At 40.5% G+C, this 26,486-nt stretch overlaps 1 protein-coding gene across 1 annotated transcript in view; it reads left to right on the forward strand.

Annotated features, from left to right (window-relative positions):
- The window catches only part of DROSHA (drosha ribonuclease III), a 401,585-nt gene that overhangs the window by 194,287 nt on the left and 180,812 nt on the right, over positions 1-26,486 (forward strand). Inside the window, 2 exon segments of the mRNA XM_029587136.1 lie at positions 5,803-5,902; positions 13,083-13,190. Coding sequence (XP_029442996.1) covers positions 5,803-5,902; positions 13,083-13,190 — 208 coding nt within the window.

Here is a 26,486-nt window from a genome sequence, read left to right on the forward strand (position 1 = left end):
TAGAACCTTGAAAGATGTCCACTTATCTCTGGGATCGTATACTGAGCCTCCCAATTCTCATTGGGAGGCTCAAGAGGCACCTGCTCCTGAGCTGCCAGCTTTACCTCGCTCCTTGGCTGAACGAAAGGACTGATACCTAGCAAATGGATGAGATCTCTGAGCACTCACTTATTGCCCTTACTTAAACCTTCTAGAGTCCTGAAACCTATTTCAAGTTGAAAGAGAATGCAAGAAATTCTTAGGTCTGTTGTCCAGGAGCCCCTAGGTATCTTGATCTCACACTAGGCCATGATCATCCTTTCAAGTTCTTCTCCAAACAACTGCCCTTTGAAGGGCAACTTAGTCAAATTGGTCTTAGAAACAGAATATGCTGACCAGTACCACAGCCATAGAAGCCTGCTTGCTGCCACTATGGACACCATTCCCCTGGAAGACACTCACACCAAATCAAAGGAAGTATTTACAAGGTACACTGCTCCTGACTCTTAACTGAAGAAACTCGTCAACAACATCCTCCTGCATGCTCTGCGCTAGATAGAAATCAAATCTTGCCACAATACAGGTGCAAGATGCTGTCTGTAGAACCATGCTAGCAGCTTCAAATGCTTGCTTCTATCTTTCTTTCTGTGCATCATTTTCCACTTCGGAATCTAATCCTGTCTCTTTCAGGAGGGACTAAAGAGTACAATTTGACCAGGGAGTGACCTCCTTTAAGATTTGCTTCTGAAAACCTCACTCCAGATTAACAAAATCCTTCACAGCTTGATGGTTGGTCATTCTGGCAGTAATTCAAGAGGAGTTTGACTTCTTTGGTTCTAACCGAGGTATAGCTCCACATTCCTTTAATAGGAGATCACCAGTGATTCCTTTGCTTTGTAGTGCTGGGGGAGCATTTTCAATTTCAGGCCCTGCCTTTTTGATTGGCCATTTTGCCAAGAACCTTTTCAAAGTGGTGGTAGCAGTGGCACTGCGGAGGGAAGATATTTTGGTACACCTTTATCTAGATGATTGACTGATATGGGCAAAGTCAGAGCAGGAGAGTGCATTGAATGCCAGGAGGCTAGTGCTGTTTTTGCAGAAACTAGATTGGGTGGTCAACTTTTTAAGAGCAGTTTGGAACCTTCTCAAACCCTGGAGTATCTGGGAGCTCTTTTCGATATGAGAAAAGGTCTGAAAGATCAAAGGATTCAGAAACTGCATCAGATTTCCGTTGCTTTCAGTCAGGAGCCTGATGGTGTGGAGCTATTTGTAACTACTTAGCTCCATGACAGTGGCATTAGTTTTTTGGGCAAGGGCACATATGAAAATTCTGCAGAGCCTTGCTCTCCAGATCAGATCTGCAATATCAGGATTACACCATACACCTTCCAGTGCCGAAGAAGATCAGAATAAATTTACGATGGTGGCTGGATCCCAAGAGTTTGGTGTTAGGAGTGAATCTTGAGCCCCCCCCCCCCCCCCTGCCTGTGTGGCAGTGACGACGGATGAGTTGCTCAGGGCCGGTGGTCGCAGGAGGAATTGAATGGTCCATCAGTTGTTTGGAAACCAGGGTGATTCGACTGGCTCTGCTGTACTTTGGTCCACTCCTGACAGGTCAGGCAGGCAGGATAATGTCTGACAATACTACGGTGGTGGCATATGTGAACCATCAAGGAGGCACCAAAAGTATGCATGTAGCAGGAGATATAGAAGTGATGCTCAGTTGGGCAGAAAGGAATCTGAAGATATAATTTGCCATTCATATAGCAGGAGTAGAGAACATTCAAGCAAACTTCCTCAGTTGGCCTGCAGTGGATCCAAAAGAGTGGTCCTTGTCTCAGACTGCATTTGACCAAATAATTGCCAGGTGGGGTGTTCCACTGATGGATTTGATGGTGACCTTCAGAAATGTGAAGGTGCACAGATTTTACAGCTGAAGAAGAGAAAGTTGTTCATCCGGTCTGGATGCTCTGGTTCTGTGTTTACTGTGAGAGTCAGTTCTTTGCGTTTTCCCAATATGGCTCCTGATAAGGAACGTAATTCAGAGGATATCAGGGCATCTGGGTCTAGTGATTCTGGTGGCCCCAGATTGGCTGAGGTATCCTTGATAAGTAGATGTTCTTATGTTCTTTGGCATATGTGCAGGTTTGGACAATGAGCAATGGTGCACCATTAGACATTTGTGTCCTAGAAAGGCATTGATTCCAGTGGTTTGGGATTTTATGCTGAAGGGACTTTCTAAGGGATTGGTGCTTAATTCTTTGAAGGTGCAAGTTACGGATATTAAACTCAGACCCTTACTGCACCTCAATGGCTTCCGCACAGTTCTTCAAGCCACCATTTTATCCAAAATTGACTACTGTAATTCCCTTCTCCTTGGTCTACCTAAAGCCACAATTAAACCCCTTCAACTGCTTCAAAATGCCTCTGCCAGGATACTCACCAAGTCCTGCAAATTTGACCATATCACCCCTATTCTCAAAGATCTTCACTGGCTCCCCATTCACCATCTAATAACTTACAAAACCCTTACTTTGATACACAAAACCCTCCACAATCAGAACATGCACTGGATGAAAGACTTCATACATTACCACACTTCCATTAGACCAACCAGATCTGCATACAAAGCTACCCTCCACACACCCACCCCCAAACACATATACCTCAATTCCACTAAAGATCGTGCCTTATCCATAGCTGGCCCTTATGCTTGGAATGCCATGCCCCCTGACCTCAGACTTGAACAGTGCACACAGAAATTTAAAAAAAAAAAATTAAAACTTGGCTATTCAAGCAAGCTTACCAATAACCCTCTCCCTCATTAAGCCCCTTCTGATGCTCTTTTATTTGAAACTGCAAGTTCTGTGATGCTTTATAACTAAAGTTAACCCGCTATCCTAGATGCATTAAGTTTAATACGCTAGCCTAGTTGTACAAAGTTCTGTTATCACTGTCGTTATACTGTTATTATACTACTCCATTTTCCAGCCTTGGTTCTCCAGCTCTCCTGCCTTTCCTCCTCTATCTCGCATTTTATTCCCAGTTCCTTGCACCCCTGTTATATGTAACTTTTATTCTTTTCCATATTACCCGTGTTATATGTAAACTGGTATGATATCTCTTGATGAATGTCGGTCAAAAAAACCCTTAACCTTAACTAAATAAATACAGGGGCTTATTGGTGAAGCCCTTGTCCTATCACCCAGATAACAAAGCACCTCATGAGAGACTCCTATCTGTTTTCTATCTTTTAACCAGTTCCCAATCTACAACAGAATAGGAGGCAATGTTCTGTTGTAGATTGGGAACTGGTTAAAAGATAGAAAACAAAAAGTAGGGCTAAGAAGTCAATTTTCTCATTGAAGAAAGGTGACTAGTGGAGTGCCCCAGGGATCTGTGCTGGGACCGCAGTTGTGTAAATAACTTACAGATGGGAATAGCAAATCAGATATTCAGATTTGCTGCTGATACAAAATTATTCAAAGTTGTTAAATCCCAAGAGGACTGTGAGAAATTGTATAAGGACCTTGCAAGACTGGGAGATTGAGCATCCAAATAGCAAATGGCATTTAATGTAGACAGGTGCAATGTGATGCATATAGGGAAGAGGAACCCAAATTATGGGTACACGATGCAAGGTTCTACATTGATAGTCACCACCCAGGAATAAGATCTAGGTGTCATTGTGGATAATATGTTAAAATCCTCTGCCCAGTGTGTGGTGGTGTGCCAAGAAGGCAAAAAAAAAAAAATGCCTGGAACTTAGGAAAGGAATGGCAAATAAAATAGAGAATATTATAATGCGTCTGTGTTGCTCCATGGTTTGACTACACTTTGAAAACTGTACAGTTCTGATTACCGCATCTCAAAAAAGATATTACGGAATTAAAAAAGGTACAGAGAAGGCTGACCAAAATAATGGTGATGGAACAATTCCCCCTATGAGGAAAGGCTAAAGAGGTTAGGGCTCTTCAGCTTGGGGAAGAGAGATGATAGCGGTCTATAAATTGAATGGATTGGAATGGGTGCATGCAAATCGGTTATTTATGCTTTCAAAGAGTTCAAAGACTAGAGGGCATGCAATGAAGTTACTAGGTGATACATTTTAGACAAATAGGAGAAAATACTTTTTTATTCAACCCATAATTAAACTTTGGAATTCATCGCCAGAGGATGTGGTAGAAGCTGTTAATGTAACTGGGTTTAAAAAAGGTTTGAACAAGCTCTTGGAAGAAAAGTCCAAAAACCTTTATAAAAGTGGACTTGGGGAAATCCACTGCTTGTCCCTGGGATAAGCAGAATGGAATCTCTTGAACTTAGGAATCCTGCCAGGTATTTGTGACCTGGATTGGCCACTGTTAGAGACAGGAATCTGGACTTGATGGACCCTTGGTCTGACCCAACATGGCATGGCAAAACTTATGTATCTTGTTTCCTAAGAGAGTAAAGCTTATTAGGCATCTGGTGAGGATTTCTATTCCATCTTGGGATTTGAATTTAGTTTTGACTTTGTCTGGTCCACAATTTGAGCCCATTAAGTACATTTTGCTAAGGCTGCTTACCTTAAAGGCAGTATCTCTGGTAGCTATTTGCTCAGCCAGAAGGATCTCTGAGCTTCGGGCGTTGTCATGTATTGAGCCCTTTTTGGAATTCACAAAGAATATGCTCAAGTTTTGTATGGTACCTTTATTTTTTCCGAAGGTGGTTTCTGCCTTTCATTTGAATTAGTTGTTTTATTTGCCTTGTTTAGTAAACATACAAATAAAGCAAATTAGACTACTGTACTGATTAGATGCAAAGAGTGCTTTTGCGGTATCTCAAGGTCATGAATGCTTTTAGAAAATCACATTGTATCTTTGTTTTATTCAATGGAGCTTGGAAAGTTGAGGCAGCAACCAAAGCTTCAATAGTGTTTTGGATTAAGGAAAGCATTACAGTGGCCTATATAGGTAGTGGTAGCTCTTCACCTAAACATTCTACTAGAGCTCAGGCAGCTTCTTGGGCAGAGTTCTGGTTGGTTTCTCTGCTGGATATCTGTAAAGTTGCAACTTCATTCTTTCTTCATTCCTTTTCTATTAATACCGTATTTGGATATAAGGGCCAGCCAAGAGTCTTCTTTTGCCTGAGGTGCTGAGAAGTGGGTTTGGCAGTATCACGCTCTGTGGTGGAATAGTTTGGATACATCCCATTCATCTGGACTAGTCTGACTGGATGAAGAAGGAGGAGAGAAATTAGTTCTTACCTGATAATTTCCTTTCCTTGAGTCAAATCTAACCAGTCCAGGACCCTTTCTATGCTGCCGAGCTCATTTCCATTTTACAGTTACAGTGCAAAGAGAGTTGGCATATTTGGATATTGTACAAATAGGTATATTCCTTGTAAGGCTGTACATATTGTTTTTCCTTTTTCTGGTTAGGGTTTCTTCATCTGGGAGCTCCTCCAGTTTAAAAATAAATATTTTGTTGTGTAAAATAAGGGATTTAAAATGTCCAAAGTTAGCTTGTTAAAAAAAAAATGCTGGCAGGCTGAGGTCAGCACAGAGGCATAAATGGGTGATGTCAGTGAACCTGTTAATCTCTTTCTCCATCTGTTGATTGGGGTGAATAACCCATGCCTCTGGACTGGTAAGACTGGATGCAGGGAAAGGAAGTTATCCGGTAAGACCTAATTTCTCCTTCTTTGACCCCCACCTCTTCCTGTTGTAGCTTCTAGCCATCTCTCCTGCAGGTGGCTAGAAGCTACAATGGTTAAACATTTTTCATGTAGGACGAGATACTCTGATTTGTGGGTTTCACCAGATCTGTCCATTCCTCCCATCAGGTACCAGAAACTGTGGAAGAGCTACGTGAAGCTGCGTCATCTACTGGCAAACAGCCCCAAAGTGAAACTGAGCGACAGACTGAAGCTGGCACAGAGAGAGGTGCGCTGAAACTCTAGCAGCCGTGCCGGAGATTGTGCGGTCTTACTGTGTCCAAGTCTTACTGTTCCTATCTTCCACCGCCACCTCCTCTGTGTGCGTGACACAGAGAGAGAGAGAGAGGATTTCATTATTTCATGGCTGTGTAAAACTGATGTTCCCCTGCCCCCATAATGTTAAGATGTCAGAATTTTCGTAGTGGCTGTGAAGGCAGATATGGTTGTCTAGTTGAGGGTTTGTATCCCGCCGAAGCTGTTATGTGGCAGAACAAGGAAGACCCAAACAATAGGGGGCCACTTCCCCTTTCAGAAGGGTCTTTTCTTGTATCTGTGATGCCTGTTTTTGAAGCTCGAGTCTCATTCATCTGCTGTCTGGTGTCGCTGCAGCAGGCACAGCTATGTGCAGAGGAGACTTGACAGGTTTCTGTACCACCACGCTATGCTAGTTTATTAGCATAATGTAGGCGTTCACACCACCAAGAGCCTGTGCTGAGGTGTTTGTAAAGTGCCTGAAGGCAGTCGTACCTTATGCCCTACCATCTTTTAACCTCAATCCCTTGCTCCAGACGCAAGCATTTTTGTCTTTTTTTTTTTCCTTAATGACAACTTCCAGCTGAGAGAAAAAAAAAAACAAGTAAAAGTCTCAGAAAGGGGAAATTTGTTTTTGTCTTTGTCTTTCTTTTTAATTAAATAAAAGCTTCTTATTAGGGAGCAATAGATGAGCTGATGTGGTTTGAAACCAAGACAGTACCTGGAAATTGTTTCACATCCCTGCTGACCTGCAGCAGCGCTCAGGGCTCAGCACAAACCTTTAATTGTATTTATTTTATTTTATTAAGAAGGCACAACCCATGCCCCATATTGTGTTTGCTAGAAATTGCCACTGGAACCATTTGTTCCAGCAGGTCCTATCTGGTCAGAAATGACTCTGTGGCAGGGCTGTGAGCAGGTTCAACAGTTGAGAAAGTATTAGTTTTTTGGCTAAATTGCTCAACAGGACTACACTGGAGTGGAGGAGTAGCCTACTGGTTAGAGCAAGTCACTAAACCCTCCATTGCCTGAAGTACATAATTTTTGTGAGGCCTCTGCGGATAGGGAAATGCCTACAGTACCTGAATATAATCTGCTTTGTATTACCTGAAAGGTAGAATTAAAATGAAATAAATAAAATTTTAAACCTGCACAAAGACAACAAAATGTATAAATTGTAAGGCACTGAAAGGAATTGTACATGGAAAAGTGGAGTTGTCATTTTTACAGTCCAGATCTGGATTCCAAATTCCTTTGCAGCCCTGGGTATATTGGTCATGAAGATTAAAGGAAAATTGGTTCTTGCCTGTTAATTTTCATTCCTGGAATAGCACAGATTAGACCAGATGGGTTTTTTCTCCCAACCAGCAGATGGGTTTTGTCTCCCAACCAGCAGATGGAGGCAGAGAAGAAAAGCATTATTGATACTGTGCTACTTAAGAGAGCCTGCCACCTGCAGTCTCTTAGTATGACCTGTACCCAAGCCAAGATGAGATGAAGCCATAAACCAACTTCCCCCTCCAAACCGAGCAGGGGAAAGGTCAAGCCCTCCAAACTGGAGCCCTTTGTCCTCAAAGGAAATTGAAAATTCCCAAACCAAAACAATTTCTTTACAATCCACACACAGAAAACAAAGCAGTCTTTCCAGAGAGGGCAGGGCTTTGGAATGATCTGCAATATTCCAGGACCAAAAAGTAAGAGGTAAGATCCATTTTCCTATCCTTTTCATAACCCAAAATGGTCCCGGCGCATTGGATGTACCCAAGCTCCCCTAAACTGGGCAGGAACCTAAAAGACCCGCTCACAGCACACTTTCTTCGAAACCAGCTGCTTCTGGTGCTTGAACACCCATTGGTAATTCTTTGTGAAAATGTGTAGAGAAACCAGGTGGCAGATAATGGGCCTGATATCCTTCAGGAATCAACACCCTTGCAAATATGAGCTGACACAATGGCATCCTATAGCCATCGAGCAAACATGGCTTTTGAAGTGTTCTCTTTATTCTTTCCCTCAAATTGAACGAAAACTGTTGGTGACCCTCAAATAGCGTAACCACATCTAATGGACATCCAACAAGTGAAGTTCTGTCATATGTAGAACAGAAGAATCCAAATTCTGAAAATGAGGGAAGTTCCACTGCATGCCTAAGGTGGATGTCAGAGACTACCTTTGATAAACAGGAAGGCACTGTACATAAAGACACCCCATCCTTCGAAAACTGAAGGAAAGGGTCCCAACAAGACAACAGTTGCACTTCCTAAATCCTCTTGGCCAAACAAATGGCCACTAGGAAGACTACTTTAAACATAGTCTTTCAGGGATGCCCTCCTCAATGGCTTGTATGAAAATCCACAGAGAATCCGCAATATCAGATTAAGGTTCCATGAGAGAAACACTCTCCTCACCGGAGGACACACATGTTTCACCGCTTGAAGAAAACTAACCATGTTCTGATGCGAATCTAGGGTTACCCGGTTCACCTTACCTAGGAAAAAGCTCAAGGCTGCTACCTGGACTCTTAGGTAATTGAATGCCAGTCCCTTTAGCTAGACCATTCTGCAAATAACAGATTGTGAGACACTGATGCCGAAGTGGCACAACCCCCTCTCCGAGGCACCATGTCTTAAACACTTTCCACACCCAAACATAGGCAAGAGAAGTGGAAGGTTTCCTAGTATGCAATGGGGTGGTAATGACTTCCTCCGAATAGACTCAATCGTCAATGGTTCCTTTCAAAAGCCAGGCTGTGGGACACAATTTAGCTGCCTGATCCAAGAAGATTAGTCCATGATGGAGCAACTTAGAAAGATGCCCAAGCCATAGAGGATTATCTGCCGTCAGAATTACCAAGTCTGAAAACCATGTGCGACGTGGCCACTCTGGAGATACCAGGATCATTCTCCCTGGATGCATTGCAGTATGTCTTAGCACCTTTTCTATTTGTAGCCAAGGAGGGAAGATGTACAACAGAACCTTGTTGGGTCCACAGGAGAACCAGAGCGTCGAGTCCCGCCATTCAGAACCCCATTTGCAACTAAACAAGTAGGTCATTTTGGTGTTCCATGTCAATACCTTCAAGTCTAGCTGTGGAATGCTTCATCTGGAGCAAATGAGCACCATCACCTCTACGGCCAGCTCCCATTCTCTGGGATCCAGCCCTTGTCGACTTAGAAAGTTTGCCTGAACGTAGTCTACTCCGGTGTCATGAGACACTGCCAGTGCCACCAGATATTCCGCCCAGCGGAAGAGTTCCTGGGCTTTCCAAAATCCATGAGACTCCTGGTCCCCCTCGGCAATCAACATAAACTTTCCTCACTGTATTGTCAGATAGGACTCTCACAACACAATTGTGCAACTGTGGAAGAAAAGACAGTAATGTGTTGCAAACTGCCTTTGACTCCCAGCAGGTGCTAGACTAACATGCCTCCTCCACTGACCACCAGTCCTATGCTGCTTGACCTCTGGTAAATGACTCCCCAGCCTTTCAGACTGGCCTCGGTGGTCATCCCCACCCAATGCAGGATCTCCAATTTGACACCTAGTTCCTTATTGGCCCATAAAAGCCATCTGGAAGGACTGGACCTACATTCCCCCCCCACAATAGTTGGTGCAGTTGGAACTTCTCTTCCTGAGAGTTCCAGCGTGACAGACATGTTCTCTGAAGAGGCCTCAATCATGCACATGCCCAGGGAACTAGATTCAACATAGATGCCAAAGAACTCAGGACCTGCAAATAATCCCACACTCTAGGTATTGAAAGCTGCAATAACTGGTGAAACTTCGACCTAAACCAGTACCCTGACCTCTGTGAGAAACGCTTTGCCTAGCCTGGTATCGAAGTGGGCTCCTAATGACTGAGCCAGAACCAAGTTGTTCTTTGTCAGATTCACCACCCACCCCAGGGTCTATAACATCTGCATGATGAGTTGAACCACTTGCTGACCTAGTTTCTTTCACTTTACCTGAATTAGTCAGTCGTCCAGATACAAAATGAAGGCATTTTAGTACATTTTTAGTGTTGTGGCCATGACCACCATCATCTTGTGAACTTCTGCGGTGCTGGCACTAATCCAAACGGGAGCGTGTGAAAATGAAAACGCTCTCCCAGGATCATGAAGTGAAGGAATTCTGATGCTCCTTCCTAATAGAATATGTAAATATGCTTCTGTGAGAACCAGAGTAGCCAGGAACTCCCCCTTTGTGGATGGTTGCAATCACCGAGTGTAGAGTTCCTGGGCATCCAGAAATGTGGCATTCACAGAGCCGCATGCACCTTCTACAGACCTAGAATTGGCTAATAGGCCCCCTCTGCCTTTGGGACCACAAATTTGATAGAATACCATTCTCTATCCCACTCCCCTGGAGGCATTAGAATAATCGCATCCAAGTGACGTAGATGATTTGAGGTGGAGCAAACTGCCTCATTTGGCATGGACAGCACAAGGGGAACTCATGAAGTCCTCGCGGACCTTCCAAGCAAATTACAAGGTGTAGCTGTCTCTGATGTTTGAGGACCTTTGTTATTTTGATTCCCTCCTCACAAAAAAGTCCAACTTGCCCCCCTTGCCCCCCTATGATCTCTGGAGAAGAGTGGACCAGCCGCGCTGTCTTGAGTGCTTACTCCATCCGATACCAGTACTGAACCTGCCACAGGAATCTGGAAAGGACTGCGGCATGGCAGATGCCTGCCTCTGAGAGGAGGATTCCTTGCCTGGCCAATACTTCTTTAGAAGTTCTTCTCATTCCTCTTGGGCTCAGCCTTGGGTAATGGACCTATCCAAGTGCCTCCCCGGCTGTTCCTGGTGTTCACTAAACAAATGCTTCCTGTGAAGGAAAGAGTGCCAAGTTGCTACTTGGACCCAAAGAGACCTCTGTCAGCGACCCTCAAATTCCAGGCTGAAAGTGTGCAGCTTTTGCAAAATGGGCTCCTGCAGCCTTCAAATTCTCTGTCCATTTGGATGAAAGAGAAGCTCCTGCCCTCTTTACTTCCTGCCATGACATTGTTGCCCACAGCCACCGGTGTGCCCAAGGCCAAGACTTCCAAACATCTTTTGAAGAGGTATTCCCATCTTCCTGTGACCGCCCTGTCACTAGGAAGTGCCAGGCTGCAACTCCAAAAAACCTCCTGGAGAATGGCCCCAAGATTTTGCCCTGGGGATGCTTGAGCCAATGCTCTCTTCAAATTGAAGCAGACACCAAGGATTCTCCATGCAACATGTGAAGAAGGCTGTGACACCTTTTCAGGCAGGGAGGATTGCTAAACTATAGCTCTCTCCCTTTTTGACTTTGCGTTCAGAGAAACCTGTTCCTCAGAGGTCATAGGTGTATTGTGATAAGAGAAAATCCTATAGATCCTCTTTACTTTCTCCAAAAGAAGATCCGCTTCTTCAGATCCAGGTTCTCCTTCTAAATCTTCCCTGTGACTGTGGTCCCCTAGGACCTGATTAAGCACAGCCAGTGACCCTCTCTTCAAGGGAAAGGAGCAACTCCGGACACCCTTTGCCCCCAAAAAGAACTCCCTTTAGGAAAACCATCTCCATGATCCTCCTCCATGCCTGACAAAAACATTCCAAACAGGATGCCACCAAATCCATTCAGAGAGAGAGGAAAATCACCGGAGTTTCCCAGAAGAATCAAAGGAGACGTGGGACAAAAATTGTAGTTTGTTTTTTTTGCAATCGGGAAACAAAAATGCATCTGATACTGAAACTACAAGCTCCAAAGAAACAAGCCTCTCCAAGGCTTGCTTCAGCAGAAAACAGGGAATGCTGAGGATGTAGGCCCTGTCACACATGTCACACCCCTTGCAATGGAATCCGATCCCGTGAGTTAGAACAGGCCTTCCTGCTGGTTTCCTCCCACCTGGGAGGGTTTTAAAATGGCTGCCATTCCCATGCTTAGCTTAGCCACAGCAAAACTGAAAGGGAGAAAGGAAGTGAAAAAAATAAAACAAGACCGGAGCCTTGGAAAGAGAATTTGATTAGTTATAACCAGCCCGACTCTGGCCAAAGTTTCGCCTTTTATGGCTGCATCAGGGGCTCTTGGTTTTAGATAAATACAAAGTATATGTCAGGGCACCATATATGGTTATGGGATGTATTCACTTGTTTAATCACTTGTATGGGTTAGTGGCTAGTCCTTCAAAGTTCACTTGAAAGAATAACAGCGATGTTCTCCATTCAGTAATAGCAAAATTTCTACTTTGGCCAGAGTCGGCCTGATTATAGCTAATCAATAAATTCTCTTTCCAAGGCTCCGGTCTTGTTTTGTTTTTTTCATATCCGTGGCTTTTCTAGACCGCTTACTGTACTGTTTTGAGGGAGAAAGGAAGGCCTGCCAAAATCAGCGAGCGGATAGGTGACATGCTGCTAAAACCAGGGGAAGATCCCCAAAGTTAGCCCTCAGTGCCTCCCAAACCGGACCTGTACAGCCCCGAGGCTTGCCTCATCCTCAGCCGAGCCCTGCCAGAAGCAGATGCAAGTTAAGTGTCGTGTGGCCAAGCACTGCTCACCTAGCAGCTCTCTTTCCCCCACATTAGGGCAGTCCACACAGCATGGGAGCTCGTCTGTTCTGGCATAACACAGCCCTGCCAGAGCTGATATGCCGACTGCCGCACTCTAGACCTTCTTCATCATTCTTTCATTAATCTTTTTTTATTATTTATGTATTACTATTTTTTCAAAAACTGAGTAAGAAGAAAGAAAAGATCACTTCCCTGGTCCAGAGCACTGAAGAACAGGCCATTGGCAGCACGGGAGGAAAGGCAGGGGAATGAGGGAGCCAGCACCACTAGCTTTCAACCTCCTCCTCAGAAATAACTAAAGCACCAAAGGCTCACTGCCCCCCCCCCCCACCCCCGCTTGTCCTCACTCGACTAGGAGAATAGCCCCCTAAGGGGTCTAACCACTCCTGGAAGTAAACTGTCCATCCAACTAGTCGTCTATAGGTTTTTCTCTTCTATCATCTGCTGGAGACAGAGAAATACTGAGGGACTGCAGGTGGCATGCTGTCCTAAGTAGCACAGTGTCAGTAAAGTTTTTATCTGTCTTCATCTGCTGGTTGAAAGGCAAAACCCATTCATCTGGACTAATCTGGGGTATGAACAGGAACTTTCTTTTTTTAAATGTAATTCTTCTTCTTATTATTATTAACAGGAAGCTTTGCAAAAAATCAGGCAGAAGAACACCATGAGGCGTGAGGTTACAGTGGAGCTGAGCAGCCAAGGGTTCTGGAAAACAGGCATCCGCTCCGATGTCTGCCAGGTGAGCAAAGCCACAGGGGGGGGCCTTAAGATGGGAAAAGGGAGTCTGAGCCACCCTGGCTTTCAGTGCTGCCTGCTTGCATGTTCCGAGCCAGGGCTAGACTACCCTGATACTAGAGAGAGACGTGAGCAGAGGTCTCATTTTTGAGGTGTCCACACTGAATGCTCTTCAGAGATTTTTGCATACATTTGATGTGAGCAATTGCTTCAGCTGGATATATTGGTTATTCTGAAAGCCAGACCTGTTTGCGGCACTGGAGAAGACCCAGGGTTGCCTTCTACTTCTTCTCTAGGTCACTGTCCTCTGCTAGGCATGATGGAACTTTTTGGTCTTTATCTGCTGTAATTTTGCTGCTTTTACTGAAAGAGTCTCCTTCCACCCTTTTATTTTTCCTTTGAAGTAGAAAAGGAAAAAAAAAGGCATGAATTGCTACAGGAAAGCTCCTGATTTGTTTGGTTGTAAATCATTTCGGGAGAGAGAGTGGTTCTTTTGGGGCGTGTGTGTGTGTGTGTGGGGGGGGGGGGGGGGGTGGGGGAGCTGTAACAACTTTGTTTTTCCTAAGGTTGTTTTCTGCGTTATAAGAGTTGGCTTGAGTTGACCTAAAGGATTAGATCAGGAGTAGGCAACCTCAGTCCTCGAGTGCCATAAGCCGGTTGGGTTTTTTCAAGGCATCCACACTGAATGTTCATGGAATGCGTTTGCATGCATTGCCTCCATTGCATACAAATGCATCTCACGCATGTTCCGTGTGGATACCCAGAAAACTCAACCAGATTGCGCCACTCAAGGACTGGAGTTGCCTACCCCTGGGTTAAATTTTACCACTGAAAATCTCAAGTCAACCTATAATGTACTGATGCCAACAGCTGTTCATTACAACCCTGCCAGGTAAAGGTAAACAGATTTGATTGGCAAGAGTGAAGGCAAAAAAAAGGTGTTCTTTTGCCTTTGTTAGAGTACCTTCCCCATTTTCTCTACTTCCAAAGAAAAAGTGCAGTATTTGCAGGGAGAGAATCATGAAATGATTTGTTTGGATGCACAGGGTCTGCTGTGAAACACTGATTAGGGTTTCTGCACCTTCTCTTGCATTTTCTGTCACAGGTGATATTTAACAGTTTCCCGATTTTAAATATTCTTGTTGCTTTTTCTTTTTTTCCTATTTGCAAAAGGGGGGGGAAACAACCAGGCAACATGTAGGACGTGGCAATCCAGTATAAAACCTTGGTTCAGCACCTCTATTATTCATCCATCACTATAAAACCCATGGCAATCAAACACAGAATCAGAAGCATGTAACAATTTTAACTTCACTCAGAAAACAAGAACACAAAGGGGTTGAATTGGGACTAGTTTGAAACTTGTAAGCAGTAACGCCAATTTGTCAAGGCTTCAGACCTGGCTGCTGTCCATTAGCATATGTTTCATAAGCAGTTATAATTCAAGTCCCTGAAAAAAAGTACAAAATATATATAGAGAGAAAAAGTAAGCCTTTTATTCACTCGCCTCGCACTTGGATCAATAAGAAATGCTGGGTATGCCGGCTCTGTGTTTAAGGGCTTGCACTAGGAAATTTAAATATCAATAAGGAAAAAGAAAGTTACAGAGGAATGTAATTATCTGGAGTGGGAAGGGGAAGAGCATATACTTTAAAAAGTAGCAGGGAAAGCCAAGCTGGGGAGGAGTGAAACTAAAACCAGAAAAATATAGGTACAATCTTGTGTTTGCCAGCAGTCCTGCCACAACTCCCATCCTCTTCCTGTACACATTTCTAAGCTACTTTGCCCGAGCGTAATCTGCTTTGAAGTGGCTGAAAGGTGGAATATAAATGAATAAAATAAAGATTGTCCAGTTTAGGTTTTTTTTTCCTACTTTTGAAATTTCACAATTACATGACAAGCCCAATTTGATGGGCAAATAAGAAAATGAGAAGAAAAAATATAAAACATTTGCACACTCCCTGTATAGCTCCCAAGTGAGACTACAGAGATTAAAGGGGAGGCTGACCTTAGAGCCTTTAAGAAGTAATTGAAGTCTTTCTTAAGTAGGCCTTTCCTTAATTCTGTAAATCTTTTAGAACTACAGGTGATGTTGTTTGTTCAACTTTTTCTGTGGGGTTTTTTTTTTTATATTTATTTATGAAAGTTCAATACATCTGTACAAAACGAGTAATACAACAAATGGTTTGAAAGTTTTCTTTGTAATGTCCCTTCCTCCCCTTTTCCCCTCACCTCCCTACATCCCCCCCTTTTTTTTGTTCCCCTGTCCCCCGTCCTCTTCTCTAAGCCTTGGTATAGTCCAAATTGTCAATTAATTTAAAAAAGGTTTGGATAAGTTCTTGGAGAAGTCCATTAAGGGCTATTAATCAAGTTTACTTAGGGAATAGCCACTGATATTAATTGCATTAGTAGCTTGGGATCTTCTTGGTGTTTGGGTAATTGCCAGGTTCTTGTGGCCTGGTTTGGTCTCTGTTGGAAACAGGATGCTGGGCTTGATGGACCCTTGGTCTGACCCAGCATGGCAATTTCTTTTGTTCTATGTTCTTAAGCTATATCGATGCCAGGGGATATATATTGATACAAGCTTTATCGATGCTAGGGGATATATATTGAAACATACGGAACTAATAAAGCATATAATATATAATGCATATAGTATATAAATATATATGAAATCATATAAACATATGGAATGTATAAATCATATAGAGCATATAAAGCATAAGTCATATAGAACATATAAAGCATATATAGCATATAAAACAGATATAGCATAAAAAAAGCATAAAGCATATAAAAAGGCAAGCACTAATGAAGCAATAATAATAGTGAAGCAGAGAAGGGCCAGTATATAATTAAAGATACCTAGATGCCCTAGTCAATGCCTCGAGACTTGTGAATGCTCAACCAGCCGGAGCCTAAGAGTTCAAGGATCTACTATGTGCTCAGGTACCATTTGGGTCCACCGTGGGGGTAAGATATTTTAAGAAAGGTATGAGTTGGTTATTGGAGAACTTTTTTAAAGATGTGGATTGAGCAATAGCATATTCTAAAGAGCATAAATGTCATTTTCCTCATCCACTGTACATGTTGGGGACCTTGCTCATCAAGCCATCTCATTAAAGTTACCTTTTTTCCCATTTTGCTGGCCTTAGCTAAGAATAAGCGGGTCTGCCTGTTCAACATAGGTATGGAGTGCGCCGTGTGCTCAAACAGCCATAGATCTGGGTGTAAGGGAAGGGTTACCTGTAGTATCTGGGAACATGTGGTGCGCAGGCTTTCCCAGAAGGCATAAACACGAGGGCACTCCCAGAAACAGTGGTGATAAGTACTTATACTAGTGGTACATTTGATGGTAGCCAATTTATAGTGACATTCTCAATCAGGAGTAACATATATTTGCCAAAGAAATTTATATTCCGTCTCTTAAAATTGCATTCTCAGTTATGTCCTTGATGGTGGAGAATCGTTTCTTAAAAGTGTCATACGGGACTGTAAACTGGGCCCACCTGCCCCACTTCTCATGCAACCATTCCAATTTAGGTAGGGATTGTCCTTCTGTGATTGTATTATAAAAATAAGAAATGGTAGGGCAGAACGTTTTCTCTGTGTCTAGAATCTTACGGACTTTCTGGTTGGCACTCATTTCTCCACTCGACCCTGTTGTATGAGTAAGGAAATGTTTAATATGAAGATAAGGATAAAAGTCGGCACTGGTAAGGCCGTAGGACTGTTGTAGGGTGGAAAAGTCCAGCAGCTCTCCAGTAGTAGTTTGTCGCAGTTGGTATATGTATTTTAACCCTTGCTTGGCCCATTGAAAGAAAGCAGCTTCAGTAAGGCTAGGGGGAAATGCCGGGTTATGAGTAATAGTGGCTAACGAAGTCTTGCGTGAAGACTGTCCTATACGCTTGCATAGTGTCAACCAAGCTGCCTGACAAGTGCGCAGTAATGCATGAGATCGAATGTGGCTGGGGATATGGTGGATATCAGTATGTAAAAGAGTATTGAGGGAGGAGACCCCATACCATATTAACAGGTCTTGATAATGTGGTATAGTAGGAAGAACCATGTTACCAGTCCCTTATATATCATAAGCTGCATGCTAAGTTGTATAAGGATATGTTTGGGCAGCCAAGACCTCCTGATTGAATCGGTTGGGTGAGGACTGCCATTGATAAATGTGCTTTCTTTTTTTGCCAAAGGAACGTGCTTAATATTTTGGAAAAGCATTCAGAATCTCTTTTGGTGAGCCATATGGGGGCCATTTGGAGAATGTAAAGCCACTTAGGCATCAGTACCATCTTAAATAATTGAAATCTACCGATCAAGGATAATGGTAGAGATTGTCATCGGTCTAGTAGTGTTTCTGAATATTGTAGCAAAGGTTGTATATTTGCACTATACAAGTGGCGGATATCTAAGGGGATCCGTATCCCCTTAGATATCCGCTGTCTGAAACCAGCGGAGAGGGAATGGGGAAGGCCAATTCGTTTTTAATGTACTGATCACGTCAATGGCTTCTGATTTCTCCTCATTGATTTTAAGTCCTGCAAAGACTCCAAATTGTTTTTGTAATTGAAGGAGTGCTGGAAGAGAGGAGAGGGGGTTGGTAAGAAAGACCAAGACTTCATCTGCAAACGCTGCCACTTTAAAATTTGACGGGTTTGCCCCGTATCCAGTTATAGTGGGGGTTGCTGCTATTTTCCTCAATAAGGGGTCTATGGACAAGATGTATAATAAAGGGGACAGCGGTCAGCCCTGGCGGACTCTGCGACGGATAGGGATATCACCCAAAAGTAAGCGATTGGCCATAATATGTGAGGTGGGGTTATCGAATAAAAGTTGGATATAATGCAAAAACTCCCCTCTAAATCCATATCTATTAAGAACAGAGAACATATATGACCAAGAGACGCGATCAAATGCTTTTTCGGAATCAAATCCCACCGCCAGGGCTGCGATATTCTGGGTTTGGCACATGTGCATTGCAGTGATTATTTTGTGAATATTAATGTTCACTTTCCATCCTTTAACAAAGCTGACTTGATGACGGGAGATGAGAGCCGGGAGAAGAACATTCAGTCGTTCCACCAATATTTTAGCTAGAAGCTTAAGGTCGCAATTAAATAGGGAAATGGGGCGGTAGGAGCCCGGTTGTAGTGGATCTTTTCCTGGCTTTGGAAGTACTGTGATATGGTCCAAGAAAACAAAGAGGTAGGCGATCTATGATACCGTCAGGTGAACACAAAAGGAAAAGATGCCGTTATCTTTTCCAAATACTTTATTGATGCAGAGACGTTCCAGATAAATTGCCCGACTCTGGCCGAGTTTCGCGGCCTTCTAGCCGCTGCCTCAGGGGCTACAAATAAACAATCAGTATTGAGCAAATAAATATCTCACAATAGATATTGAGCAAATAAATATCTCACAATAGATATATTATTAAGATCTTATAAATATTAAAAAGAAATTTATATAAATCAATAAGCATCTTTTTTAAACATTATAAAGATCTAAATTTAAAATCAGACTAATGAATTTCAATAAAAAAGTTAAAATACATAAATACACATAGAAATAAATACATAAATAAATAACAGTGACGTTAGACAATAACCTTTAGACAATACTTTACCTCCAAAATTCAAATCATTAATAATGTTTGATCCACTCAAATCAGATAATGTGCCAACGATGATAAAACAACTAGAAGAGAAATAACCACCATTGCAATATGTGTCAGTTTCACAAAAAACTTAATATATTTCAAACAACAAATTACCACATATGCATATCTCAAAATATGATATTAAAATAAACCAGCACACCAAATAGTAAAACTATTGTAAAAAATTAATTAATTATATAAAAATCTGTCATACAAAAATCTATTATATAAAAATTATTATATAAAAATACAATAAAAATTCAGCTAGAGAGTGTTTCTAACATCAAAGGATGTTCTGACTAAAAACAGAATATATAACAGCGAACTGCTAATAATGTATAAGATACTCACTTAATGATAAGCTACCGCTAAAAATAAAAAACGTAATAAGCTATTAATTATAATAGAGGCTAACTATCAATGATACAAAAAACTTAGAAATATTGATGTTTAAAAATGTATCTAAGCTCAATTTTGCATATGAACCACAATCTTCGCTATTTAACTAGAATAAACCACGCTTTGGTAGCCATTTTCAAAAGCTAATTTTGGCGCCAAAAATTCTTAACAATTTTGGCAAACCAAAGCTAAGTAAGTTCTCAATTATATGGAAAAAACTCTATAGATAGTATGAATTTGAATTTAAAATAGCAAAGGAATAGTTAATATATCGATTTTTACACTTCACTAAAATTATGCACTGCGGTCTAAGGAATTAGTGTTATCGGAATCCTCTCTAGTGCGAACTAGTGATGGCTGTGTTTGTCGGCGTTGCGGTTGCAGAAACCATGTTCATGTTATCTTTAGATCCAGAATTATATTCCAAAGTATGATCTCTGCTGTGCAACAATTGCAAGCCTTGTCTCAATAAATAATTTAAAGCACCAAATTCGAAGAATCAGATAGTGTCTAAACAACAAAATATATAATTAAAAACTACTGCTAGAGTCAATAGCTGTTAGTAATTGACTATCAATAATATATAAAACATCAAATATTGCAACATGTAGCATAAACTATTTTAAAATTACCTTCACAACGATGGGTCCAAACACAGATTTGTGTGTAAACCGCAGTCTCTGCTATGCAGCTAATGTGAGCTGTCTTTCGGTAGCCATTTTTAAAGTGTCACTTTTGGCGCCGAAAAAATATCACAAAGGGGGCGTGGTTAGTATCTATTCGAAACATGTCAATCACAAAGGGGGCGTGGTTGGTGTCCCGATTCTTACACTTTTTTCGGACTGTGCACTGCGGTACATGAAAAACTTCTTCAATGAAATAAGCATATTAAACTAATCAGAGGCTGTTAATATACAAACGTTGCCTTTCATATATTAACATTCACAAAATAGGCGTGATAGTTATCTAAATACTGATATTTCAATAAAATTGTAGAAACACTCTCCAGTGAAAAGAAAGTGGAACTTTAAATAACTACTGTTCACAACTTTCCTAACAACAATCCAATCTATTGGTGTGGTGTGTATTTCAATAATATAAAAATCAAAAAAGATATAAAAAAGCATATGTAATAAATATTACCAAAAATTAATTTAAAATTTTTTGTAAAAATTCACATGTCTATAGTGGTTGTACTCATAAAATAACATAAATAAAATATATGGCACTAAAACAGTTGTAAAAGTGCTGGTGGCACAAAAAGCAAAGATCATAAAAAAACTGACAAATCAGACTCCATATTTAAACCATGTGGTACTACAGTATTAAATTCAAAAATATATTTTTGCTCAATTTGTAGTAGCAATTTATCCAAGTCACCACCTCTCCAGCTTAAATGTGGTTGTTGGATCACACAGAATTTGAAATCTTCAAATTTATGACCATTTTCGATGCAATGATCAACCAACGGTTTTGAGCTTATATTTCTTTTAATACTGCTCTTATGTTCTAGAATCCGTTTGTTAAATTCTCTGATAGTTTTACCAACATACAATTTGTTACATGGACAGATAGCTATATATATACCACTCCTTTGCTTTTGCAGTTTGTAAAGGAGAAAAGTTTAAAATCTGTATTACATCCAGGTATCTTTAAAGAATTAGTCTTCATATTTACTTTGCATACTATGCAGTTCCCACATGGGCGGTGACCTGGCGGTCTTTTATCATAAATGATTTTCCTGGGTAAAGCAGAAGGTGCCAAGATATCTTTGAGATTCTTATCTTTCTTGTTGGCTATCATGATCCCTTTATTCTTAAAAAATGGTAAAACTTGTACTATTGGCCAAAACTTCCTCAGAATGGTACTAATTTGATAAGACAAATGTGTAAACGTGATAGGACAAACAAAGCGATCCTTAGCTTTTTCAGATTTCTTTCCTACTTTCAATAAGGCTCGCCTATCTTGTTTTTTTCGCCTTATTTAAACCATTTTGTACAAATTGTAACGGATAATCTTTTTCTAGAAATCTCTGTTTCATCTGTGTTGATCTTTCATCAAAAATTTCTTCAGTTGTGCATAAACGTCTAAGTCTCAAAAACTGTGAATAAGGGAGGTTTTTCAACAAGGATCTGCTGTGGCTGCTGGTGTAATGTAGCAATTTATTCGTATCGGTAGGTTTTCTGAATATATCAGTGACAAATTTACCATCTACCAAAGATATTTGTATGTCTAAGAATGAAATAGATGAATTACTATGATTCATAGTAAACCTGAGATTGTGATCCAATGAATTCAACCAGTTAAAAAACTCAATCAATCTCTCCATGCTTCCTTTCCACAATAAAAAAACATCGTCGATAAATCTTTTCCAAAGGAGTATGTTATCGTTAAATATATGTGATCTTAAATTGACCTTTTCAAATTGTGCCACATAGAGGTTTGCTACCGAGGGTGCCATCTTAGACCCCATTGCGACCCCTTTAATTTGTTGATAGATTTTCCTATCGAAACTGAAAAAATTTTTTGTCAATGCCAGTATTGCTATTTCATTCAAAAATTCACATGGAATCCGCTTATGTATTGTGCGAGACTGAAAAAATTGAGTCAAGATCTCTAATGCTGCAGCTTGGGGTATATTCGTATATAATGACTCTATGTCTAACGTTACCATAATAATGTCATTTGAATCATCGGAAATCTCCACTGATTCTAGTGTGAGAATAAAATCTGAAGAATCTCGGATATAGCTTGTTGTTTCTGAAACATATTTTTTAAGGAAAATATCTAAAAATGAAGAGAGTGGTTCTAATAGAGATCCTATTGCTGATACTATCGGTCTCCCAGGGGGATCTGTTAAAGATTTATGTACTTTGGGTAGAATATAAAGAGTGGGCATAATTGGATTATCCACTTTAAGATAGCTTATTTCCTTATTGGTAAGAAAACCTCTATCGTTTGCAATCTTTAACAAAGTATCTATTTCTCCTTTTATTGTATTTGTTGGATCTTTGTCAAGTTTGAGATAGAAAGTTTCATCTAATAATTGCCGTTCCACCTCTTTAATATAATTTACAGTATCCATAATGACTATGGAGCCTCCCTTATCTGCAGATTTGATCACGATGGAACTATCCTTCTTCAAATTATTCATGGCTTCTCTTTCTTTTTTAGTTATATTAAAAAATCTTTTGTTCAATGTCTTATTTTCCATCTTCTCAATCTCTTGTAAGATGAGACTCTCAAAGGTTTGTATCACAGGATTGGAGGTTCCAGGAGGTATCCAATTACTTGATTTTTTGATCACTGAAATATCAGTATATTCTGTTTCTTTGTTTGAAAAGAATTCTGCAATCTTAAGTTTACGAATAAATTTAAACAGTTCCACCCTGGTTCGAAATGAATTATAGGAGGGAGTGGGAATGAAGGATAGGCCTTTGTTTAGTATTTTGATCTCTTCTTCATCTAATGATCTGGAGGATAGATTAATCACTCTGTTTTCTTTTAATATTGGAACCTCCGATCTTGATATGTCTGAAATCGGTTGTTGTAACTGCCTCTTCTCCCCCTCCCTCTCCCTCTCCCTCTCCACTCCCCTCGCCCCCTGAAAAAAGAAGTCGAAGGTTTATTTACTAGGGGTGCCTCTAACTCTGAATCTTTTCCTTGATCTTTCACTGAGTCTTTCCTCCAGAACTTCCCAATTTCTTTAACTCTATTCGATGGTCCTTCTTTATTATTAGTGGTAAATAGGGATACAGAGGCATCTAGATCTGCATCCGTACTGCTTCTTACACGCTTGGCATTTCTGTCTAGATTCGGACTATCTTGTTGTCTCTTTTCTTTCCTTTCCTCTTTACTGTATGTTCTGTTGTCATTATTAATACCATAATCTTGTTTGTTTTTATTATAATTTTGCTTATTTGAATATTGCCATGAATAAATTTTATTGCTTTTATAATCGTCCTCATCTCGTTTAAACTTATCATATTTCATTGTTTTCAAATCTTTAGTGAAATTATCAACATTTTTCTTATAATCCTCGTGTATAATTTCAAAAAACAAGTCATGTTTTTTTAAATAATTCAATTCTGAGAACTTGAGAACTTACTTAGCTTTGGTTTGTCAAAATTGTTAAGAACTTTTGGCGCCAAAATTAGCTTTTGAAAATGGCTACCAAAGCGTGGTTTATACTAGTTAAATAGCGAAGATTGTGGTTCATATGCAAAATTGAGCTTAGATACATTTTTAAACATCAATATTTCTAAGTTTTTTGTATCATTGATAGTTAGCCTCTATTATAATTAATAGCTTATTACGTTTTTTATTTTAGCGGTAGCTTATCATTAAGTGAGTATCTTATACATTATTAGCAGTTCGCTGTTATATATTCTGTTTTTAGTCAGAACATCCTTTGATGTTAGAAACACTCTCTAGCTGAATTTTTATTATTTTTATATAATAATTTTTATATAATAGATTTTTGTATGACAGATTTTTATATAATTAATTAATTTTTTACAATAGTTTTACTATTTGGTGTGCTGGTTTATTTTAATATCATATTTTGAGATATGCATATGTGGTAATTTGTTGTTTGAAATATATTAAGTTTTTTGTGAAACTGACACATATTGCAATGGTGGTTATTTCTCTTCTAGTTGTTTTATCATCGTTGGCACATTATCTGATTTGAGTGGATCAAACATTATTAATGATTTGAATTTTGGAGGTAAAGTATTGTCTAAAGGTTATTGTCTAACGTCACTGTTATTTATTTATGTATTTATTTCTATGTGTATTTATGTATTTTAACTTTTTTATTGAAATTCATTAGTCTGATTTTAAATTTAGATCTTTATAATGTTTAAAAAAGATGCTTATTGATTTATATAAATTTCTTTTTAATATTTATAAGATCTTAATAATATATCTATTGTGAGATATTTATTTGCTCAATATCTATTGTGAGATATTTATTTGCTCAATACTGATTGTTTATTTGTAGCCCCTGAGGCAGCGGCTAGAAGGCCGCGAAACTCGGCCAGAGTCGGGCAATTTATCTGGAACGTCTCTGCATCAATAAAGTATTTGGAAAAGATAACGGCATCTATTCCTTTTGTGTTCACAGTACTGTGATATGGGCAAGATTAAAATGTGGAAAAGAATGCTTGGCTAGTCCATCTGAATAAAACAATACTAGTGGGCCCGACACCTGGTGACTTAAGTATTTATAAAAGTCATAAGAGAAACCATCAGGTCCTGGAGATTTCCCAGGTTGTACTGAGGCAATGGCCTGTTCTACTTCTATATGTTGAATTGGTCTATTCAAAAAGTCCAGCTGTGTGGCCGAAAGTTTTGGGAGATGAATGTCTTGGAAAAAAAAATGTTGTTCTTCCCTCCCCCCATCCGCGTCGGCAGCATAAAGTGTTTCGTAAAATGACCTAAACACTTCACAGATCTCCTGTTTGCTAGTAACCTGTATTCCAGGTTTTGTAACCATGCGAGGAATAAAGGTTTTAGATTTTGTGGTTCGAAATAAATTAGCTAGTAACTTTCCTGTTTTATTGCCAAACCGGAATAGTTGTTGCTCGCTTCTTTGTAAATAGTGTTGTGCTTGTAAATGAAGTGTCGTGTTCAATTGATTAAGAATACTATAATATTGGGTCATATTACTGGTGGTGGGGGTCTTAACGCATGTCAGTTTTAGCTTGTCCCAGGGCAGTCTCCAGCTCAAGGATCGCCTTGTCTAATTCCCTTTTCCGATTGCTGAGATGAGAGATAATATGCCCTCGCATGACTGCTTTCCTGGTCTCTCAGAAAAGTTGAGGTTCAGATGCATGTTGCCGATTATTAATTGCAAAGTCTGACCATTGCTCTCTGAGATACTTTTTGAAGTTAAGGTCATCCTTAAGAAAACTAGGGAATCTCCAAGTGCGGGTCTCTTCTCTATCTGCTTTAGAGCACAAAAGTAGAGAAACTGGGGCATGATCTGATATTACTTGCGTTTCTATTGTAGCTCGCACCGCATCCAGGAAAGCAGACTGGGATATTAATATATAATTGATACGGGATAATGATAAGTGTGAGAGTGACTCGTGTGTAATCTCGGTCCTCCGGGTGAAGGGAACGCCAAATGTCCACGAGACCTAGGTATGTGCAAATAAAGTGTATACCGTGGTCCTGTTCTCGTTCCTGCCCCCTACCGAGAACTGCTGGATTTTTGTCGAGAGAGGGATTGTGGATGCAATTAAAGTCCCCCATAAGATAGAGTGTGCCATACAAGTGACAGAGTATGATATTACAAAGATTAAAAAAAAAACATATGAGAATATTCATTGGGAGCATATAAGCTGCAAAGTGTGAGCAGAGTCCCATTCCAATCCCCTGTCAGGATAATGTAGCGCCCCTCAGAGTCTGCCACACTTTTGATTTTCTGAAAGGCCGTGTTTTTATTAATAAGTTTGGCCACTCCAGCCTTTCGACCAACAGCTGTGGAGTACTCACAAAGGCCCACCCAATCTCGCTACAATTTCTCATTTTCCGAGGCTTTAAGATGTGTTTCCTGAAGCCCCACTATGCCTGGCTGTAGTTTCTTGAGATAGGATAAGATTTTTTTCCTTTTAATAGGCGAGTCTAGGCCATTTACATTCCAAGTTATTAAATTAGCCAGGACGTGTGAAAAATGTGGTACTAAATTTTTCAAGGAAAATTACCCTATCAAATAAGGAATGGGGTTCCCAGCCTAACTCCACTCCCATGACATGAAATGTATAATTATACACTGCTAATGCTCTCCATATGTCTAATCGGGTATGTGAATGAGACCCCACCCACCATTGTGCCTCATCCATAAAGTACAGCCTTAGGCTCTGAGATCAATAGTTAAGTAGTGGAAAGATATTCAAGAGATATAAAAGTACCAAGAGAAGGTGACCCCGATACTCCCACCTTACTTCCCTCCCCCCTTCTTCCCCGTCCTCCTCCCTTTTCCCTTCTAACCTCAAAATCTATATACCCTTTCCGCCATAACCAAACCCTCATAACTTGGGGTTGAGAAGTCTAGTGAATTGTGTGCAAGGGCCAGGTTCCTTTTCAGCGTCCCTTAGTAGTCTTCATGCCATATAGGTGGTCATATCAATATATTGAGTAGCTGAAGACTGCTGTTGTGGCTATCCTACCAAATGAAATTGTCTAAGCCTATTTCAGCCTGGGTTGAGCACGATATTGTGCTGT

Source organism: Rhinatrema bivittatum, chromosome 2 (genome assembly GCF_901001135.1).
Source record: "Rhinatrema bivittatum chromosome 2, aRhiBiv1.1, whole genome shotgun sequence".
Classification (NCBI taxonomy): Eukaryota; Metazoa; Chordata; class Amphibia; order Gymnophiona; family Rhinatrematidae; genus Rhinatrema; species Rhinatrema bivittatum.